The 13,648-nt window shown below is 37.5% G+C and overlaps 1 protein-coding gene and 1 non-coding gene across 2 annotated transcripts in view; both read left to right on the top strand.

Annotated features, from left to right (window-relative positions):
* Positions 1–13,648, top strand: part of WNK3 (WNK lysine deficient protein kinase 3) — a 132,802-nt gene that overhangs the window by 72,671 nt on the left and 46,483 nt on the right. Inside the window, 2 exon segments of the mRNA XM_077758369.1 lie at positions 1,943–2,007; positions 3,532–3,542. Of these exon segments, the coding sequence (XP_077614495.1) occupies positions 1,943–2,007; positions 3,532–3,542 (76 nt within the window).
* On the top strand, positions 10,479–10,585 carry LOC144226857 (U6 spliceosomal RNA). The gene has a single exon (XR_013333764.1). It is a non-coding gene; the product is annotated as a U6 spliceosomal RNA (small nuclear RNA).

Here is a 13,648-nt window from a genome sequence, read left to right as displayed (position 1 = left end):
CATGTATTGCATTTAGCTGTGTTCTCTCTCTTGTCTCCTTTACTCTAGAACAGTTCCTCAGCCTTTGTCTTTTATAACATTGATATTTTTTTGAAGACTAAAGATTGGTTATTTTGTAGAATGTCCTTCAATTTGAGTTTGTTTGAAATTTCCTCTTGTTAAGATTCAGATGATATATTTTTGTCAGGAATACTATCTACGCAATGTGTTCTTTGAACAACATATCATATCAGGAGGCATGTGATGTCAGTTTGTCCCACTATTGCTGGGATTCAATCTGATTCCTTGTTTAAGGTGGGGCCTGCTGTATACTGTATAGTTTTCTAGTATAAAGTGACCCTTTTTTTGCTTTTATAATTAATAAGTAAGCTGTGGGGAGATATTTTGAATCTATGTAACTTTTACCCACTAACAGTGGGTGATGAATTTTATCATCCATTGATGATTTTCTGATTTCATCATTCCTTATATCAGTTGGCTTTGTGATGCAAAGACTTTGTTAGTATCAGTATGAACTCATGTATTTTTATTTTATTGAATGGGTTATATTCTGTTACTATCATTATTTATTTTGATGTCCAAATTGTCCCATATTTGGGCAGTGGGAACCCCTTCAAGCTGGCTCCTGTATATTTTTGATATGTTCCCATCATTATTTGAGCAATTCTTTACTTTTTGGCATAACAAGATGATTCAGCCTCATCTTGTTCTTTCTTTGCCCCAATATTGGAATCAGTCATTTTTCTAGGAAACCTTCATCCTTTGTTGTTTAGAAAACAAGATATGAGCTAAGGTTTATATTTTTTATTTTTAAAATAGTTTTTAATGTTTATTTTTGAGAGATAGTGATCAGAGGAGGGGCAGAGAGGGAGGGAGACAGAGGATTTGAAGCAGGCTCTGTGCTGACAGCAGAGAACCCAATGTGGAGGTTGAACTCACGAACCGTGAGATTATGACCTGAGCTGAAGTTGGATGCTTAACCAACTGAGCCACCTAGGAGCATATTTTTTTTTTGAGCACTCAAAGTGATTTTGCTGGACTGTCTAGAACCTACTGTGATAGAAGCTTCTTATATAAAGGAGTTCCATCCATAGATTGGAAAGGACTGAGGGGGAGTTGAAATAGACCAGGAAGATGAGGGAACATGAGTAGAGTCACAGTATATGGAAGAGCTCAACTCATTCAAAGGAGCTACAGTTCACTGTGGCTTCAAGCAGAAGAGCCTAGAGAATGTGGCTGGGAACCAGTTCATTGAGGACTTTGCCATCCAAAGAAACTTAACCTTATAGATGAGGAACCATCATAGAGGGTTTAAACTTCATAAAGCAGCCATCAAGTTTTATAGATTTGCATTTTAAGGTCCCTGTGCTATCACCAGTGTCAGTACATAGGATGAATTAGATAAATGTTTAAAATTGTTTTTCCAACATGGTTGGTATTTTCCTTCTTAGAGGGCTTAACTAAGCTTTTCTCCTAGAAGCCAGTATTGCAACAGCTGATACTAATGCCTCAAAGGGATAGTTGTCAGCAGTTTAGTATAAAGAGAGTGAGAAAGAGCCAGAGCACTCAGTAAGTTAAAGCTTGAGTCATTTATTTATCTATTTGTGAAATGGTAGCAACTCTTCCTTTTAGTACTGGTTTTCCCATCAGGCCTGGAAGCTGAATGTTGGTGTTCTCCACTGAAAAATAATAGAAACAAAGGTATATCAAAGAATGCTATCTTTTTTAATGGAAAATATTAATGAATATGAATATTGATACATTTTATTTTTCTTTATCTTTGGTAGTAACATCAAACATTACATAATGTGGACATTCTACCTAGTTTGTGAGTTAACTAAAATGTGAAATGTAAAAACCATGTTTTTTGAAATAATAGCAGACTGCATTTTTAGCTTGAAGTCTTCTATTATAACAAGTTTTGTTTCTGTACTATTTACAGCCTGTATCCCAGGCAGTTGGAGTTGAACAACAAGCAACCCTTCTAAAACCAGATTTAGTTAGAAGGTGAGTATCTTCAAATTAATACCATTAAAACAATGAGTATTTTGAAGTATTTACACTCAATAGGTGTGTAGTGTATCTTAATTTGAGAAACTTCTGTGTTCTTGTATTTGTATGTTCAATAAAAATCGTAGGTATTATTTTTATTTTTTTATGTTGATGATCATATGGATTATTAATTTAGTGACTATGTTTTCTTGTTCTCATTATAATATTTTGTTCTTTTTTAAAAATTTATTTCTAAGAGAGAGATAGCATGAGAAGGGGAGGGTCAGAGAGAGAAGGAGACACAGAATCTGAAACAGATTCTAGGCTCTGAGCTAGCTGTCAGCACAGAGCCTGACGTGGGGCTCGAACCCACGAACTGTGAGATCATGACCTGAGCTGAAGTCAGGTGCTCAACCGACTGAGCCACCCAGGCACCCCTATGATATTTTGTTCTTAAGAAAAGCTTATAAGGGTTAAAAAAAAAAAAAGAAAAATGGAATAGTATAATTTAGAGTAAAATCCCAGCTAATCTAAAGAAATAAATTACAACCAGGCATATAATTATGTTATTATTTGGTAGTTGAAATTAATATTTTCTCTGTATTGTTCAGATTGGATTTTTATTGATCAATTTTTATTGATCTCTCTTCAAGTTCACTGATTTTTTTCCTTTGTCATATTCNAGCCCATTCAATGAGTTTTTTATATCTATGATTGTACTTTTTTTCCAGGAATTTTCATTTGTCTTCTGGACATTTTGGAGATTATTTTGGGAGAATTTGGATCCTATTTAAATACAGTACTCTATTTTAGCAGGCAGTTATGCTATTTAGATGCATAGGTCCTGGTCTACTTTTGTGGGCTGTGGTTCTAATGACAATTTAGTTTTAAGATTCCTGTAGTACTAGTTTGGTCTGCTTGGTTCATCTGACACCACTGGGCCCCACTGCTGCTGACCTGGGCCAGAACTCCAGACCATATGCTACTACTGGAACTCCCACCAGTGTTACCAAGGGAGGAAAGGGCCCACCTGAACTGCCTTTTGTTGGGTTGGGGATCAGGACATAACTGGGCTTGTGCTACCTTTGCCTTTGAGCTGAGAGCCAGGAGACACTGAGCCTGGACTGTCTTGTCACTGGGTGGGAAATTGGGAGATGCCAAACTGCTTTGTTTTTCTGTGAGTCCTGGAAGTCCCTAGCCAGTCCACCTTCATATTTTCATCCTTCAGTACCCAGCTGATTGTGCACTCTATTATTTCCACATTATCTAGTTGTACTTAAGAGGAAGAACAGAGAGAATTTAAGTTCTGCCGTCTTGTCCCAAACCCTCAACTGGTGTTTTAAGATTACTTTGAAATGTGAATGATATAGCCCCATTGACTAGAATTATGTCCCTTTTATCTTTTTTAAAAAACATTTTTAATGTTTATTTTGGAGAGAGAGAGAGCGTGTGCGCACGTGCACAGGCAGAGGAGGGGCAGAGAGAGAGGGAGACACAGAATCGAAAGCAGACTCCAGGCTCTGAGCTGTCAGCACAGAGCCTGACACAGGGCTTGAACTCATGAACCATAAGATCATGACCTGAGCCACTCTGACACTCAACTGACTGAGCCACCCCTCAGGGAGGTGCCCCTCCCTTTTATCTTTTGAAGGCATAATTTGTTACTGTTATTTCCTTGTATATTAAAAAACTAAGAGCAGCATTAATGTGTCTTCCTCTACCATTTATGTTTATGCAAATGTTTTTTACATGGACATAGGAAAGATTTTAGGAATTTTTTTATATCTTCTTTCATATATTTATACAAATATATCAGTTTCTAGGAGAAAGTACATTACCTAAAATTAATTCAAAAGGTATGTTTTTAGTGCTAACAGATCTTCTCATTTAATTTTCAAATGTCTTTATTGGAATTTTTGTACTTATTGAAATATCTTCAAACTTATTAAAGAAAATGCTGAAAAATGCCCTGACACAGGTAAACTGAAAGCTGCCCCTTCATCTTGATGTGAACCTGCAAAGTATAATTAGTTAGACCTAATCACATTGAACCATTTTGACATCATTCATTTTTATTATTTTTACCAGAATTAGAGTATATTTTCATATGTATTTTATTGAGGTATAACTGACATACAAACTTATATTAGTTTCAAGTATACAACATAATGATTTGATATTTTGATATATATTGCAAAATGATCACCACAATAAGTGTAATGAATTTCTATCACCATACATAGTCACAGAATTTCTTTTCTTATGATGAGAACTTTTAAGATCTAATTTGTTAGCAACTTTGAAATATATAATGCAATATTAATAACTATAGTCACCATGATGTACATGACATCCCAGTAATTACTTTTGTAACTGGAGGTTTTTATCTTTTGACTGCCCTCACCCATTCTGCCCAACCCAATTTCCCATGTCTGGCAACCTCTGGCAACGATTAATTAATCAGTTATGTGTTCTCTGTATATAGGAGTCTGGTTGTTTTTTTTTAATTCCACATATAAGTAAGATCATGTGACATTTGCCTTAATTTTTCTGACATATTTCACTTAGCATGAGAAATAAAAGGAAGAAAATAATGTCCTCAAGTTCGATTTATGTTGTTACAAATAGTAAGATTCCATACTTTTTTAAAAAAATTTTTTAATGTTTTATTTATTTCTAGGAGAGAGAGAGAGGGACAGCGTGAGCAGGGGAGGGTCAGAGAGAGAGGGAGTCACAGACTCTGAAACAGGCTCCAGGCTCTGAGCTGGCAGTCAGCAGAGAGCCCGACGCGGGGCTCGAACCCACGAACCGCGAGATCATGACCTAAGCGAAAGTCGGACGCTTAACCGACTAAGCCACCCAGGCGCCCCGATTCCATACTTTTTTAGGCCAAATACTGTTCCTCTATGTGTGTGTATGTGTATGTAGGTATGTGTAAACATGTATATACCACATTTCCATTTTTACTTTAAATATAAGTGTTTTTTTTTCATTTTTTTAACATTCAGTGTTTTATTAGTTTCAGTTGTAGAATATAGTGATTCAACAATTTCAGACAATTCCCAGTGCTCATAATGACAAGTGTACTCCTTAATCTCCATTATCTATTTAACCCATTCCCCTCACCCTCACCCTCTTCCCTTCTGGTGATACTCACTTTGTTCTCTATAATTCCTCATTTGTCTCTCTTTCCTCTCTCAATTCTTTTTCCCTTTGCTCATTTGTTTCTTCAGTTCCACATATGAATGAAATTGTATGGTATTTGCCTTTCTCTAACTTATTTTGCATATCATTATACTCTCTAGCTCTACCATGTCATTGCAAATAGCATGATTTCATTCATTTTTATGGCAGAATAGTATTCCATTGTGTGTGTGTGTGTGTGTGTGTGTGTGTGTGTGTGTGTGTGTATACACCACTTCTTTTTTATCCTTTCATCAATCAATGGACACTTGGACTGCTTCCATAATTTGGCTCTTGTAAATAATACTGCAACAAACATTAGTATGCATGTATCCCTTTGAATTAGTTTTTGTATTCCTTGGGTAAATCCCCATTTAGTGCAATTGCTGGATCATAGGGTACCTCTATTTTTAACTTTTTGAGGAACCTCCATAATGTTTTCACAATGGCTGCAACAGTTTTTATTTTCACCAAAAGTGCAGTAGGGTTCCTTTTTCTCAACATCCTCACCAACATCTATATATTCTTCTGTTGTTGATTTTAACCATTCCAGCAGGTGTAAGATGATAACGTATTGTAACTTTGATTACATTTCTTTGTTGATAAGTGATACTGAACATCTCTTCATATGTCTGTTGTCAGTTTAAATGTCTTCTTTGGAGAAATGTTTGTTCATTCTTTCTGTCCATTTTTTCAATTGGAATTATTTGTCTTTGGGGTGTTGAATGATATAAGTTCTTTATATATTTTGCATACTAACCCTTTATTGAATACGTCATTTGCAAATGTCTTATCCCATTCAGTAGGTTGTCAATCAGTTTTGTTGACTGTTTCCTTGGCTATGCAGGAGCTTTTTATTTTGATGTAGTCCCAATAGTTCATTTTTACTTTTGTTTCCCTTGCCTCAGGAGACATCCTAGAAAGAATAAGCTACAGCTTGTGTCAAAGAACTTACTGCCTGTGATCTATGCTAGGATTTTTATGGTTTCATGTCTTATGTTTAGGTCTTTAATCCAATTTGAATTTATTCTTGCATATGGTATAAGAAAGTGATCCAGTTTCATTGTTTTGCATGCTGTTGTCAAGTTTTCCCAACACCATTTGTTGAAGAGACATTCTTATCCCATTGGACATTCTTCCCTGCTTTGTCGAAGATTCAATGACCTATAGTTGTGGGTTTATTTCCAGAATTCTGTTCTATTGATCTATGTGTCTATTATTGTACCAGTACTGTTTTGATTACTACAGATTTGTAATATAAATTGAAGTCTGGATTTGTGATGCCTCCAGCTTTATTTTTCTTCTTCAACATTGCTTTGGCCTTTTGGGGTATTTTGTGGTTTCTTACAAATTTTAGAATCATTTATNAAATCCCAGTCCGCGCGCCCCGCTGAAATTGCCTTAGACACAGCTTCCCAGGCAACCCCCTCGGGCAATTCCAGGCCCCCTCTGGAGCTCTGGGGGCAGAGTCAGAATCGCTGCTTTCTTCTCTGGGTCGGGCTGGCGCGCAGGGGCGGGGGCTTGCTTGCTGGGTGCACGGAGCCGGAGCCTGCTGGAGTGAGGAAAACCAGGTCCCTCTATGGCTCGTAACCTGAAACACGAACTCACAGGCACATTTCCCAGTTTTTAGTTCTTCGCCTTCCCTCTCGAGTTCCAGCCAGCCAGGAGCGCGGATGCCCGGTGTCCGCGCGGCTCTTTCAGGGGCCCCAGCCGCCTGGGAGCTACCTCAATTATTCTACTTCAGTGAAAAAACATGTTGATATTTTGATAAGGACTTCAATGAATATGTAGATTACTTTGGGCAAGATAGACATTTTAACAGTATTTATTCTTATAATCCATCAGTATGGAATGTCTTTCCATTTCTTTGTATCGTCTTGGATTTCTTTCATCAGTGTTTTATAGTTTTCAGAGTATACATCTTTCACCTTTTTGTTTAGATTTATTCCTAAGTATTTTATTATTTTTGGTACAGTTGTAAATGGGATTGTTTTCTTGATTTCTCTTTCTGATGCTACATTATCAGCGTATAGAAATGTAACAGATTTCTGTATATTCATTTTGTATCCTGTGACCTTACTTCTTCATCAGTTCCAATAGTTTTGTGGTGGAGTCTTACAGGTTTTCTATATTGTGGATCATGTCATCTGCAAATAGTAGTTTTACTTCCTTCTATCAATTTGGATGCCTTCTATTTTTGTTGCCTGATTGCTGTGGCGAGGAGTTCCAGTACTCTCTTGAATAAAAGTGGTAAGAGTAGGGGCGCCTGGGTGGCTTAGTCGGTTAAGCATCCGACTTTCGCTTAGGTCACGATCTCGCGGTTCGTGGGTTCGAGCCCCGCGTCGGGCTCTGTGCTGACTGCCAGCTCAGAGCCTGGATCCTGTTTCAGTCTGTGACTCCCTCTCTCTCTCACCCTCCCCTGCTCACGCTGTCTCTCTCTCTCTCTCCTAGAAATAAATAAAACATTAAAAAAAAAATTTAAAAAAAAGTGGTAAGAGTAGACATCTTTGTCTTGTTGCTGACCTTAGAAGAAAATCTCAGTTCTTCCCCATTAAGTATGATGTTGCCTGTGGGATTTGCGTAGACAGCCTTTATTATGTTGAGATGTTTCCTCTAAACCTATTTTGTTAAGGGTTTTTGTCAAGAATCATTGTGCTTTGTCAAATGCTTTTTCTGCATCTATTGAAATGNAACCACCCTTGCAACCCTGGAATAAATCCCACATGATTTTGGTGAATGATTTTTTAAATGTATTGTTGGATTCAGTGTGCTAGTATTTTGTTGAGGACTTTTGCATGTATATTCAGCAGGAATAAGGGATATTGGTCTGTGGTTCTCTTTTTGATGGTGTCTCTGTCTGGTTTTGGTATCAGGGTAATGCTGGCCTCACAGAATGAATTTGGAAGTTTTCTTCCCTTTGCTATTTTTTGGAATACTTTGAGAAGAATAAGTATTAACTCTTCTTTATTTTTTTTTAAATTTTTTAATGTTTTATTTATTTCTAGGAGAGAGAGAGAGAGACAGCGTGAGCAGGGGCGGGTCAGAGAGANTCTTCTTTAAATGTCTGGTAGAATTTGCCTGTGAAGCCATCTGGTCCTGGACTTTTGTTTGTTGAGAGTGGTCCCCCCCCTTTTTGTTTGTTTGTTTAAGTTTTCTTTTTTTAATGTTTTATTTATTTTGAGAGAGAGAGAGAGAAAGAGAGAGAGAGAGGGAGGCAGCATGAGCAGGGGAGGGTCAGAGAGAAGATACTCAGAATCTGAAGCAGGTTCCAGGCTCTGAGCTGTCAGCACAGAGCCCGATGCTGGGCTTGAACCGAGGAACTGTGAGATCACGTCCTGAGCCGAAGTCGGACGCTTAACTGACTGAGCCACCCAGGCGCCCCCCCCCCTTTTTTTTTCTTAAATAGTTTATTGTCAAGTTGGTTTTCATACAACACCCAGTGCTCATCCCAACAAGTGCCAGAAGTGTTTTGATTAGTGATTCCATTCCTTTGCTGGTTATCAGTCTGCTCAAATTCTCTATTTCTTCCTGTTTCAATTTTGGGAGTTTATATGTTACTTGGAATTCATCCAGTTTTTCTAGATTGTCCAATTTGATGGCATATAGGTTTTCATAATATGCTCTTATAATTGTTCATATTTCTGTGGTGTTGGTTGTTATTTATCCTCTCTTATTTGTGATTTTGTATATTTTGGGTCCTTTATCCTTTTTCCCCCCTTCTTCTTGGGGTAGGCCTGAAATGCTTTAAACTTCTCATTAGAACTGCTTCTGCTCCATCCCAGAGGTTTTGGAACCTTGTGTGTTCATTTTCATTTGTTTCCATGTGCTTTTATTTCTTCTTTGATTTCCTGGTTGAGCCATTCATTGTTTAGTAGCATGTTATTTAGCATGCATGTATTTGTGATCTTTCCAGATTTTTTCCTGTGGTTGACTTCTAGGTTTGTAGCATTGTGGCCAAAAATATGCCTAGTATGACTTAAATCTTCTTCAATTTGGTGAGACTTGTTTTGAGATCTAACATGTGATCTATTCTGGAGAATGTTTCATGTGCACTTTAAAAGAACATGTATTCTGCTGTTTGGGATGGAATGTTCTGAATGTATCTGTTAAATCCAGCTGTTCCAGTGTGTCATTCAAAACCATTGTTTCCTTGTTCATGTTCTGTTTAGATGATCTGTCCATTGATGTAAGTTGGGTGTTAAAGTACCCTACTATTATTGTCTTATTATTGATATTTATGTTTGTTATTAACTGTTTTATGTTTTTTGTTGCTCATAAGTTGGGTGCCTAGTCATTAAGAATTGTTACAACTTCTTGTTGGATATTCCCTTTATGATTATATACTGTCCTTTGTCTCTTCTGACGGTCTTTGTTTTAAAGTCTGTTTTCTCTGATATAAGTATTGCTCCTCGTCTTTCTGTTGATATCCATCTTTATGATAGATGTTTTTTCCCCCCCCCCCCCAATTTTCATTCTGCTTGTGTCTTTAGGTCTAAAGGTCCCACCTCTTGTAAACCACATATATATGTGTCTTTTTTTTTTTTCCATTCTGTCCTTCTATGCCTTCTGATTGGAGCATTTAGTCCATATACATTAAAAGTAATTATTGATAATGTATTTTCATTTTATTATTTGCTTTGTTGTTTCTGAAGATTTTCTCTGATCTTTTTTGTCTTTCTCTAATTAATGATTTTCCTTATTGATATATTTGGATTTTTCTCTTTGTTCTTTATATACTTATTAATGGATTTTGGTATATGGTTACCATTAGGTTTGTATATAACCTCTTATACATATAGCTGTCTGTATTAATTTTATGGTCATTTAAAATTGGAACCATTCTCTACTCCTCTCCTGCTCACATTTTAGGTATATTTTAACATATTTCACATATTTACATATTTTACACATTTTCCTTTTATTTTGTGAATGCCTTGACTGATTTTTGACAGAAATATTATTTTTTACTCCTTTTGTTTCCTACTTTCCTACTGTCACGTTTGGTCTCTCCTTTCCATTCAAAGAGTCCCCTTAAATATTTCTTACAGGGCTGGTTTTTGGTCATGAACTCCTTTAGTTTTTATTTGCCTAGGAAGCTCTTTATCTCTCCTTCTATTCTGAATAATAGCCTTGCTGAATAGAGTATTCTTGACTGCAGATTTTTCCCATTCAGCAGTTGGAATATATTGGGCCACTCACTTTTGGATTGCAAAGTTTCTGCTGAAAAATCCCCTGCTAACCTTTTTGGGTTTCTAGCCTTTTGGATATCTTCTTTTGCCTTGCTGCTTTAAAATTCTTTTCTTGTGCTCGCTTCGGCAGCACATATACTAAAATTGGAACAATACAGAGAAGATTAGCATGGCCCCTGCGCAAGGATGACATGCAAATTCGTGAAGCGTTCCATATTTTTGAGTGGCTAAAATGAGCAAATCAGAGAACTCTAGATGCTGGCGAGGATGTGGAGAAACGGGCACCCTCCTACACTGTTGGTGGGAATGTAAACTTGTACAGCCCATCTGGAAAACAGTGTGGAGGTTCCTCAGGAAACTAACAATAGAACTCCCCTATGACCCAGCAATAGCACTGCTAGGAATTTACCCAAGGGATACAGAAATGCTGAGGCATAGGAGCACATGTACCCCAATGTTCATAGCAGCACTCTCCACAATAGCTAAAACATGGAAAGAGCCTAAGTGTCCATCAACAGATGAATGGATCAAGAAGATGTGGTTTATCTATACCATGGAATACTCCATGGCAATGAGAAACAATGAAATCTGGCCATGTGTAGCAACATGGATGGACCTTGAGGGTGTTATGCTGAGCGAAATAAGTCAGGCAGAGAAGGACAAATATCATATGTTTGCACGTATAGGAGGATTAGGAGGAACTTGACGGAGGAACAAGGGGGAGAAGAAGGGCGGAAATGGTGGGGGAAAGGGAGAGAAGCAAACCATGAGAGACTCTTGAATGCTGACAAAAACTGAGGACTGATGGATGTGGGGGGAGGGGGGATGGGCATGGAGGAGGACACTTGTGGGGATGAGCACTGAGTGTTATGTGGAAACTAATTTGACAATAAACTATTAAAAAAAATAATAAAAAAAATTATTTTTAACTCCATGAAAAAAAAATAAAATAAAATTCTTTTCTTTATCACTACATTTTGCCAATTTAATTACAGTATATCTTGGTGTTGATCTCCTTTTGTTAATTTTGATGGGAGTTTTCTTTGCCATCTGGATGTGGATGTCTGTTATCTTCCCCAGATCAGGGAAATTTTCAGCTATTATTTTTTCAAGTAAATTTTGTACCCTCTTTTCTCTTTCATCTTCTAGGACTCCTATAATATGAATGTTATTGCATTTGGTAGAGTCACTGTGTTCCCTAAGTCTATTTTCATTTTTCATAATTCTTTTTTCTCTCTTGTTCAACTTGATTACTTTCCATTATTCTGTCTTCTAGGTCACTAATTCATTCCTCTGCTTCTTCCATCCTGCTGTTCATTCCATCAAGCGTGCTTCTCATTTGGTTTATTGAGCCCTTTATCACTGCTATGTTATTCTTTATCTCTGTGTTAAGGGTCTCACTGATGTCTTCCATTCTTTTCTCAAGTCCAGTGAGTATCTTTGTGATCATTANGGGCATGTTACTTATTTCTATTTTCCTTAGATCTCTGGCCATGGCCTTGTACTGTTCTTTTGTTTGGGATAAATTTCTCTGTCTTTTCATTTTACCTACATTTCTATGCCCACTTGTCTGCGTTAAGAAATATGCTTTGTCTTCTGTTCTTGAGGGTAATGGCTTTATGATGAAAAGATCTTGTAGTGCCCTGCAATGTAGTGTCCCCTGTTCCCCGGGCCTGGTTCTTCCTGGAGTATCTCCAATGTGTACTGCATGTGCTCTTATGTTTTGTCTTAGCCACTTTATCCTTCAGGTCAGTTGTCTACAAAGGTTCTATTTGCCTGTTATGGGAAATGTCTGGTCCCTGGACTGAATATGGCACATTTTAACTTAGATGTGCTCTGGTCTGTTTGTGAAATGAGATCTATTGCCACTGCTGCTATAACTGAAGCTCCTTAAAACTTCTGAGAAGGGAGGTGTGGTGTGAGCAGAGTTCGGGGCCAGTTTTCTGGAGGAGGGGCCTGCCAAGGCATTAATGGCAAACGAGAAGAGCAGTTCCACTGGAATATGGGGGACAAGGCTTGGTGTAAGCAAGTGTTGGTGTTGTGCTGGTTCCTGTAGGTTCCCTGTGCTTATGCTTAGGATCAGCGGAGAGAAATGGCACCACTTTGTTTTTTTCTTTCTGAAGATTTCTCTCCATGAGCACTGACTCTTTTGGATGTGGTCCAAAATAAACAACGCTCTCCACTGTGTACACCAGGTGCTCTTCATATCACTGCTTCTGTGCTGTATACCCACAGATTGTTAGCCTGCCTTCTCTGCAAGAGCAACATAATGCCCTCCAGGCGCTATCCTAGCCAAGCCCCATGGCCTTTAAAACTCCAGGCTTTATGCCCCTCTAGTTGCCAGAAGTCATGAAATTTGGCCCCTCTTGCTTTACAAGCCAATTGCTATGGTGTTTGTTTACCTCAAGCACTCCCCTGTATATTAGTCTGTCTCACCCTTCTCTGCAACCACTGCATCCTCTCCACTCCCATGGACATGGTCCATTTTACTCCCCAACCATGTCTCTGCACTTTCTACCTTCTTCGATGTGGCCTCTTTTCTACCTTTAGTTGTGTAGTTTGCCCTGACAGTCTTCAGGTCATTCTCTGGTGTACTTAGGATTATTTGATAGTTAGCTGGTTGTATTTGTGGGACGAGGTAAACTTAGAGTACTCCTACTCCACTACCGTCTTCCAGCAATCCACTACTATATTTTCTTTATTTGATTTTCAATTTTTGTTCTTTCTCTTGCCCTATTCCTGTCTTCCTCACTTGGTCTGTCTATACCCTATTGATTTTTTCACATAAACACATATATTTTCTGTGAAGATTGGTTTTTGGAAATTTTACTTGAACAAATTAATAATATACCCAAAAACAAACAAGATAAAGCTGATCAAGGGAATCCTCTGATAAAAGGTTCCACAGAGGTCCATCACTGACAGTGTTTTTCTTTCATTCCCACTAGTGTCAGGTGACTGCCAAATAAATACATATTTTCTCAGTGTTTCATAACTTTTAAAAACATCTTTATTGAGATACAATTCACTTACCATTAAATTCACCCTTAAATGGGTGTATAATTTGTGTTTATATCTTCTCACATATTTCTTATTTATTTTCCTTAAAATCATTATGTATTATTTTATAATTGGAATTTTTCTAGAATTTTACCTTAAGAATGGGATTATTAAAGCCATCATAGAATTTCCAATGATAATTCTGATTTAGGTTAAATATTGGGCTTTTAGAATCATGAAATAATGTTTGCTCTAAGAAAATGAAAAAGGAGTTGCTCTTGTGT

The sequence above is a fragment of the Crocuta crocuta genome, unplaced genomic scaffold (assembly GCF_008692635.1).
Source record: "Crocuta crocuta isolate KB4526 unplaced genomic scaffold, BGI_CrCroc_1.0 scaffold1067, whole genome shotgun sequence".
NCBI lineage: Eukaryota > Metazoa > Chordata > Mammalia > Carnivora > Hyaenidae > Crocuta > Crocuta crocuta.
The sequence above is the reverse complement of the archived record's forward strand: the minus strand, read 5'-3'. Positions and strand labels throughout refer to the sequence as shown.